Source organism: Danio rerio, chromosome 9, assembly GCF_049306965.1.
Source record: "Danio rerio strain Tuebingen ecotype United States chromosome 9, GRCz12tu, whole genome shotgun sequence".
Lineage (NCBI taxonomy): Eukaryota > Metazoa > Chordata > Actinopteri > Cypriniformes > Danionidae > Danio > Danio rerio.
Window position 1 is genome coordinate 8,001,593 of NC_133184.1, and position 26,874 is coordinate 8,028,466.

The following is a 26,874-nucleotide window of genomic DNA, read 5'->3' on the forward strand; positions in this document are numbered from 1 at the left end:
CTCACACATACACTCTGCATTCTGACTACTTCCAATTGTTGATAAGCCGTGGTGGGTGTTTCTTTCTCGTGCTGCACACAGTGACCAATCATAACAAACATAACAGTCATTGGACCAATCAATGCAAATTAGCATTGCGCTAAGGAGGGGTTTGGGAACAATTGAAACAGATCATAAACAAATCATATTGGAGTCGTTGGGATAATTAGGTAAAAATAAATGCATATTATAAGACAGTAAAAGTGTTTTTTTGATATTGTAAGCATATCAGCCTGTTGTTGAACCCTTCTGAATGCAAAATAGGGGCTCTTTAAAGGTGAACATTGGATACTTACACCAGGTGATATGGTTCTTTTGGGTCTTAAAGTCCCCATGAAATGAAAGTAGTTTGTCATGTTTTTTTCCAATATCATGATGTACATCCAATTGAAATGAGAAAACAATGTAGTTTGGTGCATGATTTTGTCCATTGTGGACTGATTGGATCATTGGAAGATGGGTGTTGCTAATGAAATGGAGGGAGATTGAGGAATGCATGGAAGCAGGGCAGGAACGAGACACACACTGACTATGTTTACATGGACATCAGTAATCGAATTATTTGCCTTAATCTGAATAAGACATGTAGTATGATAAAGGTGTTTACACAAGTTGCTATTTGAATGTTTCTGTCATGATTATCCTGTTTTATAGTACATGTTATAGCACATAATTCGATTAGTGTCATTGCTTTACCACACTATCCACGCTTCATCAGACGTTTCATGTAATTACAGGTGTGTCATTCTATTTTGTTGACTTTAACTGCAGTTTAGCACTTTCACTTTCATTCGGGAACATTTCATGCATGCCCCTCCCAGGCAAACGAGATATTGGATGCAAGTATGCGCTGCAGGAAGAGGGTAGTTTTAATGGAATTTGATACCAGATGCCGGATAAGACAAAAACCTTCCGGTTTTTGTGGTGTATGTGTTTGTGGTCATTTACTGACTCGATAAGTGCAGAGAATAGTGCCCAACAGCCGTGTGTGTATAGACTGTCCTGTCGCAAAACGGGGCGAAAAAGTCCTACATGACAGTAAAAGTTTGATTAAGGTATTTACATGTCTGTACTGCACACATATTGCGACTAAATTGGCATACTTCACATGTCTTAATTTAATTTCTGTTTAGTTGAATTACAATCAAAAATTGCTATTTACATGATAGACTCTCAATCAGAGTATTGTCTTACTCTTATTAAAAACAGATTATTGGTGCCCAGGTAAACGTACTCCCTGATAGCCCCTCTCGAAAGGCTTTCCATGTGACCTGATGTGAAGAAAATAAATTTAGAGATCATGGTATAAAAGAAGTGCACAGATACATAATTTAAATTAAGCACTACAATATAAATATTAAAATAATAAAAGCTTTTTAATTCCATGGTGACTTTAATGAAAACTATATAACTTACTTTGCTTAAGTTTCTCAATGGTAATATAAAATCAACATTTACCCTGTAAAAAAAACAGTCTCCAGTAAGCCATTTTGCGTTTTGTCTTTTTAAATCCTAATGAGCTCACTCTTGAAGCTGTTTCCACATTATGATGACAAAATGTGAGATTGCACCGAGCTGGCTGCAGTGTGTATAAGTGTTGCACATAATTTATCATTGCTGGACATTGCAGCCTGTCATTATCAGTGAAATTTGTGTTCAAACAAACGAGACAACTAGTTACTGTCACGGTTGTGCGTGCATGCTCTCTTTCTGTGGTGTTTAATGGGTTTATCACAAGGTTATGTTTTGCTGAAATCCACGAGCTTTGTGTTGCGTGTCTGTGTTGTGATCACGTAGGGTCATTATCTAATGTCGATGTGCTTAATTTCAGCTGCGCCCATATCTGAGCGGCAATCCTTTGCTTTGTTGTCAGTTATTGTTATTGTTTGTTCATGGTGTCTCTGTGTTTTGTCAGAAGTCTTGTTGGCGTTTTGTTGGAGTTGTTCAACCGGGAACTTTTATATTCACTCCCTGCTTCGGCGTATGGATAGTTTGTTGTTTGTTTTGGACTTTTTTTGCACATATTACCTTTGGTAATAATAAAGACACTTGGATTCATCGTTGTTTGTTTTTTTTTTTGTTTAAGCGTGACAGTTACCAAACGAGACAACATAGCATGGACTGATAAAGTATGTCATGCATGTTTGTTTAGACCAGGGGTGCCCAAGTGGCCAGTGTTTTACAAAGTTTAGCTCCAACCCCAATCAGACAAACCTAAACCAGCTAATCAAGGTCTAACTAGCATACTAGAAACTTCCTGGCAGGTATGTCGAAGCGAATTGGAGTTGTAATCTGCAGGATGGAGTTTGGACAACTTATGTTTAGACACTCTAACAAAATGAAAGACTGACTTAAAACATGATACTTTCTTCTTCCCAGCATGTTGAGAATATCTATTTGTAGCCTATTGTTTAGTGTTTCAATGCAATTTGGGCATCCCAAGTTTGAATCCTGGCTCCTGGCTCCTGGACCTTTCCCGATCCTATCCCCCCTCCAACTTCCTATCTAGCTCTGTTCTGTCAAATACAGGCCAAATTCCCACAAATAAATCTACAAAATCTTGTTTTTTTTTTTACCACTTTAAAGTTGGTGTTAGCTTATTGAGGTATTTTTATGGTCATTTCAAAAGTTGAGGGGGTTAATATCAAACATTTTAATTTGAGTGAAAAGACATTTGAGTTTGATTCAGAAAAGTTAATTCATGCAAGTCCTATAGAAACATGATTCATTCTTTCAATCACAATGACTCCAGATGTGCAAATAACAACCGCATATAATTTAACATATATGTTAATGAAAACTCAATAAATAGTTTTAATTCATATTGCAGCAAATACTTTCAATAAACCACATATTTGGTTAAGTTAATTCCGTATGGTGATTATTAATAAAAAAATATATATTTAAAAAGGATGATCTTTTTATCCAGGATGGTGTAACTCCAGAGTTTGGTCTGTACAGTCTGATTCCAGCATCATCATGAATTTAAAATGTAATCTTGCAGGCACCTGTGGATGTGTGTTTCTTATTAGAAGTCCTCCAGACTCATTGTCTTAACGTGATCAGCCCTATATAGGAGTGGGAGCAGGAGCATATGGTGCTCTCAGAATACAGAATGATAAAATCAATTCCAGCTGGATTGGTTTATGCGCTGTTTCTGAATGCAGATGGAAACTGTGTTTGCCTCAGGATTTGGCCGGTTATTTGGCTGGTATTGAATGTTATTCTCAGTGTCAGTTTGATAAATATTATGAAATTCACACACATTAATATATTCTCGCACTTCAGAAAACGATAGCTACTACAGGTTGTCTTTTTAAAATTTTTAAGGGGTTCAAGTACCAAATGTGCTTATTGTGTCTCTGTGAAACTAACATTCAATGTTACTGTTTTGTTGTGTCTTTTGGCCTAAATGTGTATCAGAAATCATAAACATGCACATGGCCCCAAACATTTTGTTCTACTCAGATGCACACATTTTGTATACCAGCTGGCGCTGTAATGAGGTAATGCAGTACTTACTTTATGGCATGATTGAAGGATTGATGAATTCTTAAAGGGCCCATATTATGGGTTTTTGAAAATTCCCCTCCATGTAGTGTGTAACACAGCTCTAAGTGAAGTGAAGTATCCAGCTAAGGCTTAAATCTGTTAGTGTACAGTGTTTAAAACAGTTGATTCATCTATAAAAGAGTCGACTCATAGTGCTTCAAACGAGTCGCCTTGATATCGAGTCATTAGGTGTTTCGCCATGATGTACGAACGAAACCAAGTTATTCACGTGCACGCGCAAACCCGGGAGATTTGAAACCTGCGGCCCCGCCCTCTAACACAGAAACCCAGACACACACACCCACAAACACACACACACAAACATGCCGGTCGATTGAAGTCACACTGCAGATGGATATTATCGAGTCTCTACCCAAAGATGAAACCTCGGCATTATAACCAAGCAGTTGGAAACAGCTGGAAACTTCTGCAAACTACATGCTACAAAGAATACTTCATCGGCGTTTGTTAAAGGAAGGATCAGTAAAGAGTAACTTACTGATGGACGTCAGGATGGGTTTCTTCCTCCATTTCTCAAGTGTAAGTACGTGCGATTAAAGTTGTTGCCTCGTTTACTCTAGCTTGCAAATGTATTTAGTTGTGATTTGTTACTTGTAACCGCGTGTACTGCATCAGATTAACTGGCTATATTCTCTTATCGCGTGCAAAGTCGCGTTAAAAACGAGACGCATGCTGTTTTGTTTATGGAGCTCCGTGGACGAGGGTAGTGTGTGCGCATGTGCGTTCGCTGTCGTCCGGAGGTGTGTGTGTGTTTTTGTGTGTGTGTGTGTGTGTGCGCGCAAGGACGAGGTCAATATGTGTGTTTGTGTGTGTGTCTGTGAAAAGAGCAGAGTGAGACAAGCTAGAAGATCTCCTCGACAATTTTTGGAGTTTTTGCTCAATAAAATAGTTAGTCGTCTGTATTTTCAAGTTCATAGTCCGTATTTACATTGACCCACTGGCAGCTAAAATCCATGCCTACACTATCGAGCGTGTATGAACTGTGATTACTTTTATATTGCTGATTAGCTGTTGGGCATTTCACTCTCTGACTGAAGGCAGTCGACCAATCGCAACAGACTCTCATCGGTCCAATCAGCGCAGATTAGCTTCGCGCTAAGGATGGGTTTGGGAACAAATGAATCACTGGACGATTCATACGGGAGTCGCTGGAATAATTTGGTAAAAGTAAATGCAGATTTTAAGACCATGAAAGTGTTTTTTGACCTTGCATGCATATTAGACTGTTGTTGGAGACACTTACAACCAAGATATGACCCTATTTCATGTATAATATGGGCCCTTTAATGGAAGAAGGATGTAGTGTAAGTAGGGTTAAAGGTCTACAATGCATTTCCAATTTTATTATTTATCTGAACTGCAGGCTGTTTGTTCGATTTACACTAAATTTGGCTTGTATCATTATCAAAAGAATTTGTAAAAGTTGATGTAAATGGTCTCGCATCACTCTTTATTCAACTGTATCTCCTAAAGTTTTGACGTTAAGGCTATTCGGTATGCTCAGATTACAGTACATTGTAAGTACAACCAACAGGTTGTATCACAAGAGCACTTCAGTCATGCCTACTAATAATATATTGGCTTTTGATTAGTACTTCTAAAGCACATATAATGCTTGACCATATTCTACATCTGTAATCCAAGGTAACTAGATTAACTACTAATTTCAACTATTAGCTTCTGGCTTATTACCTGCATATTATTAATATATTGACTGTTTATTAGAACTTCTAAAGTATGATCTTATTCTATATCCATAATCCTGCTCAATAACTTAATCCAACTACTACCTTGCAAACTATTAATAAGAAGCAACTTTGTAGTTTGAGCTACAGTTCTTTGTTAAAGGTTTGTTAATAGAGAGAATTGTACCTTAAATTAAAATGTAAACCCTACCCAATACCGAAAACCAACCACTATCTTTATAACATTACTCTACTAGATAGAGTGTAGTTTACCTATATTTAACCGTCACAAATAAGCTATCCAATGTGATTAAAGTCTTAGTAGAAATATGAGATGTAAATTTCAGATGTACAAGGAAAATGAGAAGACAAATGCATTCCTTAAAGGACTGTACGGGTGGGCATCATTTTTTCGACCACACTGTGCCTTTGGGTCTCCGTAAATGCCACTAAATCCCTCTTTCCTCTCTGCAATGCAAATTAAAAATGACCACAAACTACAGTTCCCATTATTTTATAAAGAGCAAGAGGTCAGGAGCATCTCTTCAGCAACTCCCCCCAGGGAATGATTGCCTAAACCTCAAGAGACTCTGTAGTCACTTTACACAAGGATTAAGATTGAAGTGCATTCTCCTACTTTCGAGAGGCTGCGGAATAGGGCGGAATGATGTAACATATCATGGTCATGTATTTTGGCAGGTGGTTTGCGGAGGAAACATAAAATGGCTGTCAGGATAATGGAATAATGACAGAGCTTTGGGAGTGAGCGAACGAGAGCGTTTACAAGCCCCTCACAGCCAACTGGGATGCAGTGCTAGTGGCATTCCTGCAATGCACCATTCACTCAACATGTGCAAATGAACTTGCGAATGAAGAAACAATGCAGATGGAGATTTAAAGTTCAACTTAACTACTGAAAAAAACTATTTAAGCAATGTGGATTTAACTTGCCTTTTAGTGGTGTCAAAAATATTGATGTTTTAATAAGTATTGATACTGGAATATTTAATAAGTAGCAATCTTACTTTTGCTTAGTATCAGTACTGGTTATGATCTCACACTCTCTCACCTTTGGCAATTTCACACGCGCTGCATGTGAGGGTTCTTCGGTACACAGCCTCATCTATTCAGTATCCAGTGGCAATATGGCAAGTTCTGAATCCCATCAACAGATTTTGATTTGTGAAGGTTTTTGAACAAACAAATGCATAAACAAGGAAGAACATGAACAGGATGATATGCAAGCATTGCTACAGAGTAGTGCTAAGTAATAGCACTAATATAATTAATTTAGCATGATTTCCTCAAATTATCAAAATGGAATCAAATTTTGATAGTTTTTTTTAAGGGATCATATCAAAGTTAGAAGGCAACGCAGTGGCACAGTAGGTAGTGCTGTCGCCTCACAGCTAAAAGGTCGCTGGTTCAAGCCTTGGCTAAGTCAGTTGACGTTTCTGTGTGGAGTTTGCATGTTCTTCCTACGTTCGCCTGGGTTTTCTCCGGGTGCTCCGGTTTCCCCCACACTCCAAAGACATGCGGTTCAGGTGAATTGGGTAGGGTAAATTGTCCGTAGTGTATGTGTGAATAAGTATATGGGTGTTTCCCAGAGATGGGTTGTGGTTGGAAGGGCATCCGCTGCGTAAAAAATGTGCTGAATAAGTTGGCGGTTTATTCTGCTGTGGCGACCCTGGATTAATAAAGGGACTAAGCAGAAAAGAAAATAAATGAATGAATCAATCAAAGTTAGAAATTCCAGTTTCATGACAACCCTAGTGCCTACACTGGTAATCTAAGCAGTAGTACTGGACCTTGAAACAGTGGATGTTTCAGGTTTGCCTGGCTCTTATCACCCAAGTATACAGTATGCAACACTTACCTTGAAAAGGTTTACTATGGTAGCAGAATGCACTTTGGGATGACGACAAAGCCTTAGAAGGAGTGCCATGCTACAGGAAACAATCTGCTGGGAAACCCTGGGTCTGACCCTTTATGCGGACACAAGTTTGACAAACAAATATCAATCCAGACCAGGTACATTGCTTTATGACCATGTTCTTTTATAGTTTAAGTAATTTTTTTATGCAATATAATGTACAGTACCATTCCACAATGCACACATTGTTCAGAAATGTGATCAAGAGTTTAAGGTGTTGCTCTGACCTCCAATTTCTCTTAAAGTAAGCATCTGTGGGGTGTTTTGAGACCAACAAGTTGGATTTACGTTGACTCCACTCCACCTTGCAACCTATTGGATTTGAAGGATCAGCTGTTAAATTCTTGGTCCCAGATACCACAAGCAACCTTCAGAAGTCTTCCTAAGTCAGGTCTTGGTGGAATGGCACTTTTGTAAGCAGACAGTCGTAATGTTTTTCCTTATTGTTATAAGTTCCATTACGAAAGGTTCTTTCCATAAATTTTTGGCTCCTAAACAGACAGACCTTACTGCTGGTTTTGCTGAAATTCAGGTCAGAATGTTTGCATTATGTTGATTAAAGCAGCCTACTGTATCTTACCTATTTTTCTTGAAGACCAAACTGACTTGAGTCCATTGATCCAAGACAGTGCACCTTCTGCCAGGCATGGGATGGAATATGATAACGTGGTTGTCAATTGTCATTTCGGAGTGAAACACCCCCCCCCCCCCCCCCCCCCCCCCACAAAAAAAAAAAAAAAAAACAATGGAATGATGCATTTTCAGGATTTTCTGTTATTAATATTTTCAGCTCCTTCAAGGAACTGAAGTACCTTTTCCACCCCAGTGAGTCCATTTTAACATCGCCTCCATGTCCATCACCGTTTATTGTGGAGGTCCGAACTTTCCCCTGATCACAAAAACATAGCCAGACCTCCAAAGCCCATTTTATAAACATGAAACATCTACGCTTCACTGGAACTCCCAACGGACTTCTGCTAGGTTTAGAACTGAAGAGAAACCTAATTTGCTGTTTTCCAAAGGAGATGACTATTCTTTTAAGGGATGAAAGCCTGGAATCACTTGTCATTGATGGAGGAATATGGAGAAATTACAGTCATGCAAGGAAAGAGTTAGAGTCGATGTAACATTGAAGGAGAATCCATTTGAAGAGTGTCTCCGTACTTACTGAGGCAATCTTAGTAAAAAAATAAAATAAAATTTCTTTACAAAATGTTGCCTAAATTTTTCTTTGATAAGGTAAAACAATGAATTTGTGTACATCATATATGTTTGTATTTATGATTTTACTGCAAAACAAAATCAGACTATTGGTGCTATTGTAAAAACATGGTTATTTTTGATTTCCTACAAATACTACGGTAAAAACAATTGCTACTTTTAAACTATGGTAACTATGGAATCAGGGTTATTTTTGTTCCTATGGCTTTCTACAAAGGCTGCAAATATACTATACTGAAATCTATGCTATGCTTATTTTTCCCAAATGAACAAAAAAACGAGCATGCATACAGTGCTATTGTAAACATACCAGCCAACACTCCTGTTTTTCCCGAGAGTCTCCCGTATTTCAGACCTTTCTGCCGCCACCCTCCCGTTTTGTTATTTCTCCCGAAAAACACCCGTAATTTCACCTCGCCTCCGGTTCTCAGCTTTTAGGTTCAGTCTGTGACACCCCCAGGTTGGTAACTTTTGTATAGTATCCGATCACAGTGACCGCCCAAAACCCAGTTTACAATTACTAACACTTCAGTACAGTTACTAACCTGGTTCTCAACTGTGTTATTCAGACAAACAACCTTACCCCAACCCCCTACCCCCTGTCTCATGGAATTCCAGATATTGCCAGGTATGGTAGTAAAACACATTTAGATTTGTGTTTATGGCTTTACTCCAGTTAAAGAATAGGTAGTGTAGTAAAATTTTGAGTATTTTTGAAGTTACTATAGTTACAAAACCCATACAGAGTTGGTGTATGGGTGCTGAGCCTGTTAGCTTAGCTTAGGTTGCATGCTGTCACCAAACTCTATTGAAACCAACTGTGAGTTAGGTTTCACATGAGATGCTCTATCAACAGCATGTGCCATGTTTCTTGTGAGGTTTCATTTCATTATGCTGTCTTACAAGGGGGCATAGACAGCAGTGCAGTTCACTAGGTTTTGGCAATAAACTTCCCTAATGCATTTCAAATGGATGTGTACACGCAATCTGAATGATTTGATATGTCTGTTTGTGGTGCCACTGATTGAATTCAAACCTCCAGAGACTTCAATTTATTGTGTGCAGTCCCCCTCCCATTAGCAGTATACATTAACATGGTCTGGGCCTGCTCATTTTGCCTAGACAACTGGCTCCCCTTGCCTATTATATTAGTGCTAATGCTGTAGAGGACTATGCTGTTGAATACAATACACTATTGAAGTGTATTATGCAAGATACACTCATACACTTCAGTTCAGCCGTGGATCTGATTTAACTTGAGTTCAAACTATAACAGAAGCAATTTTCTAAAGTGTTTGTTTGTATACCTGACACAATATCCTTAGAGACAAAGTCCTCAAGATCCTAATCTCCTATTTAAACACATACTGACAACCCTTATAGTCAACGGAGGCTATGATTATGCAACGATTTGGGCAAACATTAAAAAGTTTTCACTTGTTTAACGAAAACCCAAAAACTGAAATATAAATGACCATATTTTCAAAATAATTTGCTTGTTGAAATGTCGTAATATGTATACCAGGACAGTAGTTGACATCTTGTTAGTAAACAGTACCTGTTGAAGGTAAAGAGAGAAAAAAAGGTTGTTACAAACCTATTATGCAACACTTCTAACTGAAGTTTGAGCATCAAATCTGATGGATTTCACGTTGAGCTGGTTGAAAGTCTATTTAAATATATTTGATGATTCAAATCGGTTGGTATGTTTAATGAATCGAGATTCATGTTTTGATCACCAGGGACCCTTGTGTTTACAGCAAAGTGGCTTAGCGTGCAATAGTGGTGAACAAATTATACTAAATAGGCAGTAAGATGTACAAATTGTCATGTTCTTTGTTTACTTTCTTTGATTTAATACAATTTAAAAATTGGAAGAGATTTCTATTATTATTATTATTATTATTATTATTATTGTAATTGTTGTTGCTGTTATTATTTATTATTATTATTATTATTATTATTATTATTGTTAAAGTAATATTACAGTAAATGATTAAACTTCTTAAATATTCTTATTTTAGTTGTATTTTAAAATATTTAAATTTGATTTGGAATGTTTTAAAATTGCATTTTTAGTTTTGTTGTTTGACTAAATATATCTGTATTTTACTAAACAATATGCAGAATGTGACATTACAAATTTACTTAAAACAATCAGGATTTTTTTTATTTATTTATTTATTTATTTATTTATTTATTTAGTTGAGTGAGTTGTTACATCCTAACAACTTGGCGTATCAACATTATTTTTAATGGTCAAAGATGAGACGTTGATTTCTTGTGTCTGCATCATAATAGTTAGTTCATGGCAATGTGTACATATTTAAAATGACACTTAATTTTATTTTATTTTAATTATTTTTTAGGGATTTTTCACCGTTATTGGGATAGAACAGTGAAGATTACTGACAAATAAGCAATGAAAGGACTTCGAACCAGGACTTGAACTTGAGTTGACCTTGATATGTTATGATACTTTTTTCGTTCATAAATAAAATTCTCATTGTGGCATTAAAAACTAATATTATACAGAAATATTTATCCATATAAATGAATAAAGCTTATATATGAAGTTGTTTGCTGCAGTTGCTTGTATATTTTAGGAATTCTTCAAAAAGAGCTCATCATACTGTATGTGGCAGTCCGTGGCATTCAAAATTATGGAGAGCATTTACGCTATATCCATATTTCTTATCTTTTAATTTCTCATCTCCCGCTATCTTCCCTATTCCTCTCCCATCCTCTCTTTTCCCCATGCCTGGTTTCCATGGAAACGCCACATATGGCTCCAACAGCTGTTTTCCCATTTTCCCGTGACAGGTTGAATTTCGCCCACTCTTGCGCCCAACATCAAGACGTAGGAAATGCGGCAGATTATCAGCCACGCAGAGGAAAACACATATTAGCCTTATCAGACGAGTGCCAACAGAGCACATTCCTATAAACCAGAGCGTCCAAATGCTTAGATCACTCCACAGAGGTCCAGATTTCATCCCGGGGTGGCTGATGTGAATGTTAGACCATCCGCGCGTGGTCTATTCGAGTTCTGCAAACGTCCAGTTAGTCATTACGACAGGTGTATCTGACCCACATATGACAAAAATGAGTGCAGAAGTAGTCTGCAGTGACTTGAGGAGGATCAGTAGCACAGATGTTTTATTTATTTCTTTTTTGACCGCAGTGTGGGGTAAATTTGTCTGCTGACCTCAGTTTTGTTGCGGTCAGTAACACACAGACGGGTGGTCTCTGTTGTTTCCTCTAATGCGTGCAGCCGGACCATCTAACAGATGTGCTCATCAGGCCGCAGAGCTCCAAGTTAGCATGCACAGGTTGTTTTCTCACTTTGCAGTCAGCAGAAAACCTGTCCTCCTAATGACCGCACAGACTTAACCCATTTCTCCGTGGTTGAGTGGGCCATTTAGTAAATTATAGTCTTGAGCTCATGCAAACAGCAGGCACTATCAATGCTGAATCTCTCATTTGAGCCAATTGCTGAACAGCTTTATAAAGGGATGGTTCACTTAAAACTGAAAAAATCTGTCTTCAGTTACTCGCATTTTGAAATTTGAAATTTATTTATCTTTTATTTTTAAGAGAATGGCTATTAAAAGCACAGTATGTAATACTGTACATGAAGGCCAGTATGGCTCAGAACTATACTCTGATTCTGGTGTAATGATCAAGGAACGTTGCTGCTGCTGTACCATGCTGCAACAGGCGCAATGATATTATGCAGAGCCTGAAAATAGTCCCCAGCTAGATAACTAGGTAACAGCGGTGGGTAATATCATTGCATCTGTAAAGTTCTTTGATTATTACGGCTGAATGAGATTATAGTTTCAAGCTATATCTGCTTAGAATACGCAACTTTTCACTTTGCTTTGGTCTTAGTAAACAACGTAACTTCAGAAGTGTCAAGATTGAAATGTGTCATTTACTGGGTTATTTCAATAAGTTAAAGGTGCAGTATGTAAGATTGACCCCAGTGGTTGACACCCAGTGGTTAAACTAGACATTGCACTTTAAAACAATGTCATCCTGCCTCTCATATGGCGCAAACCCAGGATGTCAGATTGACGACACCAACAGGAGAAAGTATGCCTGACTATCGAGCTTACGCCATATCCTAGCTACAAGTGGTGACCCACAATAACATTTTCCATATTAAAATGAGTTTTTGTTCTAACTATCAGATGAAGTTTCTTTCTTAGAAATGGTTTCATTTTCTCGCAGCTGAAAAACAGTAAACTTCTATGGCCGTGTTCACCTCAGGCACTGGTTATGCTTTATTTAGTCTTAAATGCTACAAATGTCACCGTGACTTGAGCAGCTAAGCTACTAAACTAAACTAGCCTATGTTTATTTTATCAGTGTAGAGCAACAAATGTCACTCACTCAACATTGAACCACCAACTATTCCAGCATATGTTTTATGCAGCGGATGTCCTTCCAGCTGCAACCCAGTACTGGAAAACACCCATACACTCTTACATTCAACTGGAGAACGTGGAGGAAACCCACACAAACACGAGGATAACATGCAAACTCCATACAGAAATGCTAACTGACCTAGCCTGAACTCAAACCAGCGACCTTCTTGCTGTGAGGCGACAGTGCTAACCACTGTGCCACCATGCTGCTGTCAATAAGCATTTAATGTTATAATAATGTTAAAGACATTTAATAAGTATTAATTTGATTATAAGCCTTATTTTATTGAAGTGCAGTAAGTGCACTATTCTGTGCTTCAGAATGGCTGTTTTTTAATGTTTATGTCGTGTTGCGTCTGGTGCAGATAGCCAAATAGCTTGTTGCTGGAATCTTGTGTGTTGTTGGGACACTATGTTGCAATGTAACCTGCTTACCTAATGTTTATGATTGCAATATTTATACTTTTTGCTAATTAAAATCCATCTCATGTGGTTTTTTCTAACTCTGAATCCGTGACTTATTTTTGGAGGCTGCTGCTGTCCTTCAGATGTTGCATTTTCGACCATGGCCACATGCGTTGATGCAGCCTTCATGGCTGAAATGAAATACAATGTGTATTCCATCAAGGCAACCCAGAGTGCATTAAAATAATTGGGTAAACTGGCAGTGGGCTGGTTAAAAAGACCAAAACAAAGACAGACATTCCGACATGGAATGCTTATTTTCAAAGGAGAATAACTGACTTTAGCATCGTTTTTCAGATAAACAAATGTGTTTACGTAGCATTTTTCTGAAGTATCTGTAATTATATTATGGTATTTCTATGATTAAGATTCATAAAACTTACATACAGCACTTTTGCCTTGTTTTCTGATCTACATAGTAGTTACAGTATGTGGTGTAAATATGTTCTGCATCTATCTGACAAATTGTATACCTTTTTAACATTCTTATTCTCACCTAATCTTCTGAACCATATCTATCATTAATGTTTCTCAGTTTCATATTTTTTGTTCAACACTTGCTTCTGCTTTAGTGCTTGGTCCTTTTATTGATGCTTGCACACTTGATCTAATATTCTTTCTTTCTTTTTTTTTATTAATGGTGTTGTTTAAGTTCTAAGGAAATTATAGAAACACCCCAGGACCAAACTTAAATGCTTGGCTGAACCAGGGCCGGCCCGTGGCATAGGCAGTATAGGCAAATGCTAAGGGCGCTGTACATCCAGGGGGCGCCAGAAGTGAGCGCGGTTAAGTTGGTTTTGTTTTTGATATTCCAGACCAAGTGTGCCGCAAGCCTACGTTTGAGTGAAGGTTTCGGCCGTTAGATCGCCCCCTGGGGGCTGGCTGCAGTACAAGTCATAAAGCCCGCCTCCTCCGTGTTAATGAAGGAGACTTGAGCCCAAATAAAAAAAAAATATTACACTTGCAATAAAATGTCCCGAAAGATAGTTCTGGTCGATTAAGGCACTGGTTATTGTGCTGAAATAGGTGCAGATCTTCATTTTTGTAAACAGTTTGTTTTTAGCAGTAATTTAATGCTGGGCGTGTCATCGTGATTGACAGCTGTGATTGACAGTTTCTCAAAGCGCGGCGTCTGAGCTTCGGCAGGAGACTGAAGTGTTATTATTCGATTTCTGTGTTATTTTACCATGACAAAATGAGTTCAGCAGTAAACTATAGTTTCTGACATACATGATCCTGGTGGAACACTGTTTATTCGCTAAGTTCAGGGCTTTTTTCGGGCTTTATTAGTTTGCTGATACACGCCTAGCCACCCAGATAGCAAAACACAGTTCCGGCTAGATTCTCGCCTGCCGGAGACTTATCTCTTAGAGCTCAGACTGACTAATGTTACCTCTGCTGGACCTACTCCGGATGCCTGGACTCACTACCCAATTCCAGCCCGAGTCAATCGAGCCAGATGCGGCGGCCGAGCGAGCAGGCGCTGCCGCATGCGAGCCGGAATCACCCCGCGACGCCGCGAGTAAGTTATGCGCTGCGGCCTGGAGCTGGCGCGATTGAATATATAAAACCCTCATATTTGTTAACGTTATTACATCCATTTGTGTTGATATGACAGCAAACGCATGCTGAGAAGTTCGGGGGGCGTAGTTGATTTTACATAAAGCGTTTGATTGGAAGCTCGACTCTGCTCATTTTCGCGGCTCCTCCTCTGGCTCCATCAGACAATCCTTCTGCGCATGTCTGGCTCCAATTTCAGCAGTCTTTTGCGACAGTTTGTGCCCGTCAAGCAGGCGTTTTGCCCTCAAGGCGTTCAATGGGAAAAAGGGCTGTCGCGTCGTCCATATTTTTTACAGTCATTGTTCCAGACACATTCAGTGTTAGACGGCAATAACTCAAAAACCTCTTAGCCTAAAAAGATCTAAAGTGTGTTTCCTACAAAAAGACACAGCTGGTTATGTTTCACAGCTGTCTTTTTCTTTTCTTTTTTTCGCTCGACATTACGACCACTGCTCCGTTTAGCCGGGGATATGCGTTTAGCCAAGAGAGCTAAGCTCGCGCGAAGTGGAGCTTTCAGTAAGAGACCGTCGGAAAAGTGCTTCTTTTCTTTTTTTTTTTTTTTTTTTTGCTCTGTCCTGCTTGTTTTATTTTAAACACAACTAATTTTCTCTTAAATGAGCACAAACAATGATTAAAGTAGTCGAGTGCTTCATTTATCCATTCATTCATTCATTCATTCATTCATTCATATAGATCTGTGCATTCTTACATTAACACCTCTGTTATCAAACAAAACACAATGAGAGATTCATTTGCTGGTCTTCACTAAATAACTACAGTAACTTTAATCAATATGCAAATACAATTAAAAGTTAAATAGATTTTTTTGCTTTATTTAATTTCTGTATAGGCCATTGATTTTAATAGGCTAAAACGTTTATTTTATTGTCAACATTTTCTATTGTTTGCTATGTATTCTATCATTTGAAGCTATTTGTTGTCCCATATTTTTTACATCCCAACGTTGACAGATATGGCATAACATTGCTAATCAATAAATAGCTATAGTGCTATCTGTTAGTTTTAATGCCAGCTAATGTTATGGAAGGGCATAGATGTTATGGAAATTAGTAATAGTAATGTAACTACCCCCATCATTCCTTCCTCAAGCAAATGTGTAAATATTAGATCTATTCAGCAATAACGTTAATTCCATTGGCATATTTATCTGACATTTTCCCAGCTTGTAGTTGATCAAAAAGCTATTTAGTTTCTTATGACTACATGTACGCTAGCATTGGAGTTTACTGCGATGTGACAGGGCGCCACCTGAAATCTTGCCTAGGGCGCCAAATTGGTTAGGACCGGGCCTGGGCTAAACTATGCCTTTTAATACAAGAATCTCACTTCCAATAATGCAAGTGCAATGTTGGTGAGCTAATTAATCTGTGTTACAATAATGAAGATTGTGGCGTTAATGATTTTGATTGGGTTTCTCTCAAAGTGGGATTGTTTCCATCACCTTTAGCAACTCAAACCGGAAAGCGAAGGTGTTGTCCACCCAAGAGGAACGGAAGCATGATGGAGAATTTGCCCAGGGTATGAGCAAGACTTTTCTGGTACTCATTAGAGCAAAGAGACTTGGGAAATTAATTAAGCTCCCTGACTGCTAATGACTGCAGATTGGACAAGCTGATTAATAATGGGTCTGAGAGTCTGACTTGGGTTCGGCATTGATTAAATTTGATTGAGCTGATGTTTCCATATTAAAACCAACACAATTCCATTAAGTAGCCATTTCAGCTGTATCATATTAATAAGTCTAGTTGAACATTTATATACTTGTTCTCACTTAATGAAGTCTGGTTTTCTACAATGGTGTGACAGAAGTATACTTTGACAAATCTGATGTTTATTTATTTATTTATTTTTATTGGATTGTTGTTGTGCAATGCATTACGGAGGTCACATAGATGTTTACAGCATTCAGCGTTATCGAGTGAACAATTGAGCCAGCCACGCATATCGCTGAGTCAGATCACCATAACAACACCTCATAAATATGAATGAGCATAGACTGTATTATTAGCATCAACTGTTCTACCTCAACAATGCTACTCATAGAGAGCTTGTTCTCCTGTATAAATAGGCATCCCATCTGAATAAACCATCATCTGAACATTCAAACCTAGAGGTCATCCATCTGTTGGAGGTAGTAACTGTTCCTCTGAGGGTCGTAATATCAAAGCTTCAGTAGGGGTTACCTGCTAGATCATATCGTAACTATGACTGTAATTAACCTTCACTCTTTCATTGCAAGCAAGGGATCGTGTGTGTGTGTGTGTGTGTGTGTGTGTATGTGTGTCATGTGATGAAGCCAGTCAGGTGCACACTAGATTTATTACCTAGCTCAAGATCTATTGATCAGTTGGAGCTCATATTTCCATGAAGCCGAGTCGGTGTGTGATTAGCATTGATTGCATGTTGTGCGTAGATTCATGCAATTAAGATGGACGGCCACCATTGGGTCAAAATTAGCTTCTTAGCTGCATTAAGCTTTTCCGCCACATTGCATGGTAACGATTTTATCACTGAATAGCCGTTGATTGCACACTGTGTCCTTACACCGTGCCTCATTTCCTCTCTGGGATCTTCATTCATTTTTATTTTCTTGTGTTGGCAGCTCTGTATAATCCAAACCGGTGTTCAATTTCCTGATGGGTGATCGCTGAGTGATCTCTGAGATACATAAGTTCAGCCTTTCAGCCATCTATCACATGGTTGAGAATACACTTGGCACAATCAATGCACTTGTATTTTGGACTTTTTTTTTTTTTTTTTTTTTTTTTACAGTTGCCTTGACATGATGGAATGCTCTTACTGTAATATTAAAAATAAAGATCAATTATACACTATCTGACATGCATATCCCAGTTTTAGTAACATCAAATAATAACTTGACCTCTAGTTGATCATTTGCAGTGACTCAAATAACTTATTATTAAAGTCATCAGGAATGTCAAAGAAAGCATTGTTGCAGGACTCCCAGAGTTCATCAAGATTCTTTGAATTCATCTTCAATGCCTCCTCCTTCATCTTATCCTAGACATGCTTAATAATGTTCATGTCTGGTGACTGGGTTGGCCAATCCTGGAGCATATTGACCTTCTTTGCTTTCAGGCAAGCTGAAGAATTTGCTGTGGTTTGTAATGTAATGGGCAGCACATATGTCTTGATACCTCAGGCTGTTGATGTTGCCATCCACTCTGCAGATCTTGTCACGTCTGTCTGTGACCACCTGAGGGCGCTGTAGTGCACTAGCACTTTGTAGGCGCTACAGTGTCCCAGGAAAAACTACATTTTCATACATGCCCCGCGCACACACCGGAACACCTACACTGACCTGTCATCACATCTGTTTTGTGTTACCGTTGATTATCTGGACTATTTATACAACCATTTCACCACTGTTTGTGATCGCGTCGTTCTGTCACGATATAGCGTGATCAAAAACAATAAACAAAAGGTGCGGATCCAAGTGCAGATTATTTATTTACAGTGCAGCCAACAAGGTGATAATACAAAGTAACAAATAAACGACAAAACCAGAAACTAAATCAGAGACGAGGCTCAGAAAAAACAAACTCAAACAACTAAACTAATTAGAAAACAGACTAGACAAATGAAACACGAACTAGACTATTGCAAATATACAAGAACAAGAATCAGAATAACAAACTGGGACTCTTAGACTTACTCGATTTTCAGACAAGGAAGACAAACGACGCGATCACAAACAGTGATGAAATGGTTGTATAAATAGTCCAGATAATCAACGGTAACACAAAACAGATGTGATGACAGGTCAGTGTAGGTGTTCCGGTGTGTGCGCGGGGCATGTATGAAAATGTAGTTTTTCCTGGGACACTGTAGCGCCTACAAAGTGCTAGTGCACTACAGCGCCCTCAGGTGGTCACAGACAGATGTGACAGATCTCTTACATGTACCCATACTGAATGTAATCTCAAACCATGATTTTTCCTTCAACAACCATGACTGATATCTGTGAGAATCATGGGTTCATGCGGGTTCCAAAAGGTCTTCTGCTGCAATTGTGATAATTTGTGATGCAGTTCAACAGATGATTCATCGGAAAAATACCTTCTGCTACTTTTACAAGTGATCAACTAGAAGTCAAGTTATTATTTGTTGTTGTAACAAATGGGATTGACAACAAGCCTTTTGTTAGGTAGTGTATGGCAAATGGCAAAAAACCCTAACTAGCACTACATTGGAAGTATGCTGTTAAATAGAATGCCTGTGGCATCTTTCTGATGATTTTATTACAAAACTATAAAAGGTTTTTTAATTATTCAAAAATAATTTAAATGTAATGAGAACATCTTAAAATCAGGTGTATCCGAATTAGTTTACCATGAAACACAAATGTTTCTTGTAATATTCAGATTGGATGCTATTCAACTTGACTATTAAAATGGCTTGCATCTTAAAATGCTGTGTATTTCTAAAATTATTTTTATTATTGTCCTATTCACTTCATGAACGATACATGAATGATGCTTTTGATCTTAAAATCGCATTTAGAATATATTTATTTTTCTTCCTGGCAATGAATAGTTAAATATTGACAGCCAGTCAGAATCTACTCTGAATTAATTGTTCTAGAAGAATTAAAAAACAATGATTTTGTGGATTGGTGAGGACTCTATATAGCATTACCTGATATTTTAGGGTGTCCTTCTTTCAATGTAACTATTCATTTAGGAATACTGAGGAATATTAATGAACTACAAGTACAATATGCTGGATTAGATTTAGCGTTAGTTGCATACAGTTGTTCATTAGCCAGCACTGGATTTACACCTACCTAACTTCATATAGTAACAGTTCTTGACTCCAGTAAGCTACAAACACAAATTAGATATCATTGGAAAGAAGAAACTTTGGGCGTTACTGTATAAAAGAGGAATTTAATGCTCAAATATAATAGGTATACATTATGAAGCAATGAGAAAAATAAATTGTATTGTGTTTAATATTTGTTTTTCTGTATACAAGCACAGGAAAACATTGTAATGTCCTAGAAAAAAATATGCCTTGAAATTTGATGAATATAGCATGCAAAATAAGATTTCTGTAAAAAAAAAAATCCAAGACTCTATCGGTCTCCTTCTTTTCTCAAATAAATAAATAAATAAATAAGTTAAAAAAAAAAAAAAAACATCCAAAACTAAAAAAATAACAGTTGCTAAATGATTTGGTCTACATTCACAGTTCATATATCTTTGTAAAGAAGACACTTTGGCCTTTATTATCCATCATCTACAGTTTAGTATGCTCAAAAATGAAAATGCTTAAGTAATGAAAAACAAATTGCACTGCACTAAACATTTTATTATTTCATACACAAATATATTAAATTAGTCCTGGACCAATACAGAAAAGCAATAGGTCAAAAGCCACACATCTCCTGAGTATATGTTTCGAATTCGATGCCAATATCATGCAACATTACATTTCTGCAATTATTTTTCTGAAAAAATGTCTTGTGATTTTTCTCCCTCTCCTTGTTTGTGGATAAGTAGTCTGAATATCACACGTATACTTAATGTTTCTGTACTAGTAAGTATATAGAACATAACAAGGGCACTTTAAAATAAATGTAACCAAATCATTGTATTGTTTTTGTTGTGAGTAGCCCTGTACAGTACATCTTTGTCCTTTTTCCCTTTTTGCATTTGTAAAAAAAAAAAAAAAACATTTTCTGGCATAATGATCCATTGAATGGTGATATTCCTGGTGGTATGCCTGAGTGGATGCCTGATAGCCTCAGTCGGCTAACCTGCTGATGTTACCTTTTTTGCTATAGCTTTTTTTTTGTGCACATCTGTCTTTTCTTCACTCTTTAGCGATTTTAAACCTCAGCTGAGATCATATAGGCGTCTGCGATGCCTTTCGTTTTTCTATGTAAGCAGATCTGCTCCCCACTGAGCGTGTTTGAGAAGCAATTTCAGGCTAGTATGTTGTCACACTATGGAGCTTAAAAATCCCTTAGGAATATCACAACATTTGTGTTTGTCTGTATGCACATTCTGTCTTTCATCATTAGCTGAAATCAACAAGAGTTCCTTACCTTCTTCACTGTGCGCATCTACAGTCAATTCTGAATGGGAAACGCTGTTGCGGTGGGAATCTGCATAACATGTTTGCCAAGTTCTGCAGTGATTGTAGTCAATAGGGGCCTGTGTGTGTGTGTGTGTGTGTGTGTGTGTGTGTGTGTGTGTGTGTGTGTGTGTGTGTGTGTGTGTGTGTGTGTGTGTGTGTGTGTGTGTGTGTGTGTGTGTGTGTGTGTGTGTGTGTGGGTGTGTGGGTGTGTGATGAAGTGCACTTGAGTTTAGGCCAGAGGGAAAGACAGGATGAGACTGTCGATATGCACTAGACACTGCTAGAGATTCAGATAGTGGCTGTCAACAGTCTGATTGTTAGGGATAAAGACAAATATGGATAAGTTTCTGTTATAATGAGCTCTGAAAATCTGTGTAAATGGAGATACGTCATCTCAAATGTTTAATTGTTAAATATAAATCCTAGTGATATTTCTAAATTACTAGCAATGATAATAGTGAAGTCCAGCTTTTCATATTTGCTAGCTTAGCATTTGTTTCCATCTAAATACATAGTCTTAAATCAGTCACATTTGAGGTTTGGTGTCTTTTTAGAATGCTGATTTTAAAGGATGCAGACTATGTAGATAGTAATGTAGACGGCTAGTCAGCATACTGTGTTTTGGACCAGAGCCAAGTTGTGTCTTTAGAGGTTTCAACATATCATTGTATTTCCTCACTGTGTTTTGTGTGCTGAGATTTAGGGAGTTGTTCGTTTTGCAGACATGTTCATCTCTCTTTTTGTTTCTTTTGTTTCAGTTCTAAGGCTGCTGAAGGAGGGAGCTGACCTGAGCACAGTCATTTCCTCTGGAGGATCTCTGCTCCATCTGGTAAGAACATAAGGACAAGCTCTGACAAATTCGGTTACATGTTTTGCACATCGCGAGATGTCTACTATGACTATATACTCTGACTGTGGTGCCCTTAACGGAAAGTCTGTATGTCCCTTTTCAATTGTGTTTCTGGAGGCAGGCAGAAAGCAAGTGAAATTAATGGAAGTACAGGATTGTAATACAAAAACAAAATATGTTCCCATCTTATTCTTTCATTCATCATCCATCCATCATCAATTATCCCTTCATCGTATATTCCATCCACCCATGTATCTGTCCATCCCGTTCCATCCATCCATGCATCTGTCCATCTCATTCCATCTATCCATGCATCTGTTCATCTCATTCCATTCAGCCATCCATACACTCATTCCATGTCATTCCATCCATCCTTCCATTCCTTCACTCATCCCATATATTCTATCCACCCTTCCCTCCCTCTCTTCGATGTCATTCCATCCAACCATCTGTATATCCATCCCTCCCATGTCATTCCATTCATTCACCCCATGTCATTTCATCCATCCATCCAATGTAATTATATACATCCCATGTCATTCCATCCATCCGTTCATCCATACATTCATTCATCCCATGTCATTCCATCCATCCAATGTCATTCCATTCTTCCCATGTAATTTTATCTATCCATTTACCCATTCATCCCTCCCTTGTCATCCATCCATCTGATGTCATTCCATCCATCCATCCATCCATCTTATGTCATTCCATCCATCCATCTATCCATCCATCCAATTTAATTTCATTCATTCATTTCATTCCATCCATCCATCCATCCATCCATCCATCCATCCATCCATCCATCCATCCATCCATCCATCCATCCCATGTTATCCATTCCTCAGTCACATGTCATTTCATCCATCCATCCATCCATGTCATTCCACCCATTCATCCTTTCATTTATGTCATCCATCCATCCATCCATCCATCCATCCATCCATCCATCCATCTATCCATCCATCCAATGTCATTTCATCCATTCATTTTATTCCATCCATCCATCTCATGTTATCCATCCCTCAGTCACATGTTATTCCATCATCCATCCATCCATCCATCCATCCATGTCATTCCACCCATCCATCCTTTCATTCATGTCATCCATCCATCCATCCATCCATCATATGTCAATCCATCCATCTATCGCATGTCATTCCATCCATCATATCATTTTTCATTCCATTCATTATTCCCACCGTCATTCCATTCATCATTCCCACCGTCATTCCATCCATCATTCCACCCATCCCTTTGTCCTTTCTTTAAAAAAAAAAAAAAAAAACTTTAAGAGTGACAGTAATTCAGTTGACATTGCCTGTTTATATGAGGCACACTCATGTTCTGATCAATACCCGTTTGTCAACTAAATGGTCAGCCTCCAATGCACTCCATTATTTGGTTCATTGTAACTCTGGGAAACATTTGACACCATTCAGTGACACAGACTTTAATAACCCTGTCTAGTATGTAAGCACTGCATTCAAGCAAGATGGATGACTCTATTTTTGTTCGTTAATTTTGTGACCATACAGAGGTAAATAAAATGAAAGGGTCCGCCAGGATATAGTACAGCTAAACAGAAACAAATCCAATTTCTTCAGTAATTGGAAACAGTTTAATTAAATCTCGGCACTCTGAAAGTGTCAGAGATGTTCAAACTGAAAATATTACACTTTTATGGCGCAGCATATGAAATCAACCATTCATACTCAATGCCATATATGAAATTAAGTTTTTAATTACACTTTTGATTACCGCACCTCTAACGGAAATTAGCTTCTGCCTTTGTTCAATTAATGCAGTTATCTAATGTAGAAAATAGCTAAATCTTTTTAATTTGTTTAAATGGCTCATTTAAATGCACAGTAGATTAGGTAAATACTGTCTGAATATAGTTCATGGACTTATTCACTAAAGCACTCATATTTTGTCATTGGGAAAAATGGTTTAATTTTGTTAAGACAGTTGCCTTGATTTAGTCATATGATTCCTATCATTGCAGCAGGTGGAAAATGTCTTGGATGCACAAATCATATTAGTTTTATTGCATTTGGTAAAAAAATAAAAATAAAAACGGTACTCAATGGCGTACTGTATAAACTAGTGTCAGTTTTATTTATTTTAATAGGCCTATGGAGCTTAGGTTAACACAGTTGCATCAGAGTAAACACAAGCTTAATTAAGCTTCATGAACTTTGTCATATGGAATGAGATGGTCGGAATCTGATAGACAAAAGAATGAATGGAAGAAATGAGATGGACATATGCATGAGTGGACAAAGGGGTGAATGGAAGGATAGATTGATAGTCATTCAGTGAACATTATACTTTATATTAGCATTTTATATGTTGTACAGTACATGCATAGAGATATGGTGCTCATGTTGCATTGATGTTGCATTAATTAAAAAAAATATATATATATTATATTGTATTACTTCAGTGTATGATTAAAGATTAATTATATATATATATATATATATATATATATATATATATATATATATATATATATATATATATATATATATATATTTATTTTTATATATATATATATATATATATATATATATATATATATATATATATAATATAATAATACAATTATTCAAATATTATTATTATTATTATTATTATTATTATTATTATTATTATTATGTATTTATTTTTTTATATGTAATTTGAATACTTATACTTGCATTTACAATGGGCAGTTGGAAAATGTTTTGTGTAAACAGCAATACCTTTTATTTGTATTTCTGACATGTCTGCATCCTCTTTTACATTTGTCTCTGCAGTGCGCTCGCCATGACAATGTGTTTGCCGCTGAGATTTTGATAGAGAAAGGACTGAACGTTAACCTGCAGGATGAAGACCTCTGGACTGCCCTGCATGTGGCCTGTGCCTGCGATCATGCAGATATGGTGCTGCTTCTGCTGCTGGTGAGGAGTACAATACACACAGACACCATCTATTCAGAACTGAACTTTAGGGCTTTTTAGTCTGTATCTTTTATCGTTAAAAACGTCTGTATGCTTTTGTACATCACAAAAATTGACAGATTTAATTTAAAGCAGGCCATAGTGTATGATGATCTTGAACCAAGTGCTCTGACTGATCAGAAACCTGAAGTATGATTTGCAAACTCCAAAATTTATCAAAATTGTGAATTTCAACTTTCAGTGGTATATCTGAAGTAATCTACTGAACAAAGCCAATGACTGTGAATGAAATCATGAATACAAATGATTAATAATGCGATCAGTTTTAAATTCCAGCCTGTGTACAATTCTGATAATATATATGATTAAGCTGATTGATCTTTGCAAGCATGTTTTTGCCATTATAAATATTGCCAGTTGTGACAGATGCTTTTAGAATTAATGTTGTGACTTAAATCTGCATTTTGGACAGGTCTTGAGTTGTACTCCATGTTAGATAGAACAGATCTAGTGGATGAAATGGAAAACTTTACAAAGTATCATACAGTATGAGCCTTAAATAACAACAAATATGCATATTATCAGTATTATTACAACGTGGTCTCTAGAAGAAATAAATGAGCAAAGATATTGTGATTCGATGAGTTAAAGATAAAGTTATTTTACATTAGGTATGTGCAAAGTATATTTGGATTGTGAATATACAAACATTTAAATATGCTGTTGCTAACAGATCCCTCTAGGTTTCTCTAGGTTTTTCAAACCAAGCCAAGACTAGAGTATTTTATTTCATTTTCTTTTGACCATGTCCTCTCAGACACCTCTCTTTTATACGATTAAAAGGTTTGTTTACAAAAGGATGAAAGCAAAATACGATAGAAGAGCAAAAAACGTGACTCTTCCTCTGTCTTTGCTCACTCACCATGGTATTGAGAATTTAATGAGCTCTTCAAGTTGACACGATACACCCCCTGACCGGCTTTCATAAGGGCACACGTTTGTTTGTGTTTATTCTGGTAGTACTACTTCTATAATTACTATTGTATTACTAAAAAGTCCCCACAAGTATAGTGTTGAATGTTGAATGTTTTCTATGAGGTATGACCTATGAGGGATGGAGGAATTTAGAGGTATGGATGGGGTGTGATGGAATATACAGTATGTGAATGGAATCTACAGTTTGTGCTGTATTAGTCATTATGTATGTATGAATTTGAGCAACACCAAAGACTATAGCATGCACAAGACAAGTCACACTCATAGTTTCAGTCAGTATATGACTGATCTAGCGAATGAAGTAGTAAATGATCTTGTAGTAAAAGATCTGATCATCGATCACTATAGACTGATGTTTCTCTATGTGAGATGCTCAGTCTAGACAAGCTCACACAGACATTTCTCACATACAATAGGTCGAATAAATAGGTCCACTTGAGGCTTGGAATCTCTTCTTTTAATTGCAACTACATTTGATAACAAATATTTTCTGGTTTTGCAATTTGTATGAAATGAACACAAATTAGTTGAGTCTTTCCCATCTGACTACATTATTTCCATTAAAAAGCAAATCACATGACTTTTGCATGCATAAAATTGTAAACAAGAGGTCACTGTCATGAAAATGAAAATTTTAATTTTTTTTTCAGTAGACCAGCACAGTCGGACACAGCATTATTCAGAGGATGATATTGTGTCATTCATTCATTTTCTAGTCGGCTTAGTCCTTTTATTAATCCGGGGTCGCCACAACGGAATGAACCGCCAACTTATCCAGCACGTTTTTTACGCAGTGGATGGCCTTCCACCCGCAAGCCAACTCTGGGAAACATCCACACACACACACATACACACACACTCATACCCTATGGACAATTTAGCCTACCCAATTCACCTGTACCGCATGTCTTCGGACTGTGGGGTAAACCGGAGCACCCGGAGGAAACCCACACGAATGTAGGGAGAACATGCAAACTCCACACAGAAAGGGCAATAGAGCCGAGGTTCGAACAAGCGACCTTCTTGCTGTGAGGCGACAGCACTA

General features: G+C 37.5%; 1 protein-coding gene across 16 annotated transcripts in view; it reads left to right on the forward strand.

Annotated features, from left to right (window-relative positions):
• myo16 (myosin XVI) overlaps nucleotides 1–26,874 on the forward strand; it is a 357,150-nt gene that overhangs the window by 112,285 nt on the left and 217,991 nt on the right. For all 16 annotated transcript variants that reach the window (XM_073912461.1, XM_073912457.1, XM_073912466.1 and 13 more), the window contains 2 exons: nucleotides 21,794–21,864; nucleotides 24,690–24,833. In XM_073912461.1, the coding sequence (XP_073768562.1) occupies nucleotides 21,794–21,864; nucleotides 24,690–24,833 (215 nt within the window). The remainder of the gene's footprint in view (nucleotides 1–21,793; nucleotides 21,865–24,689; nucleotides 24,834–26,874) is intronic.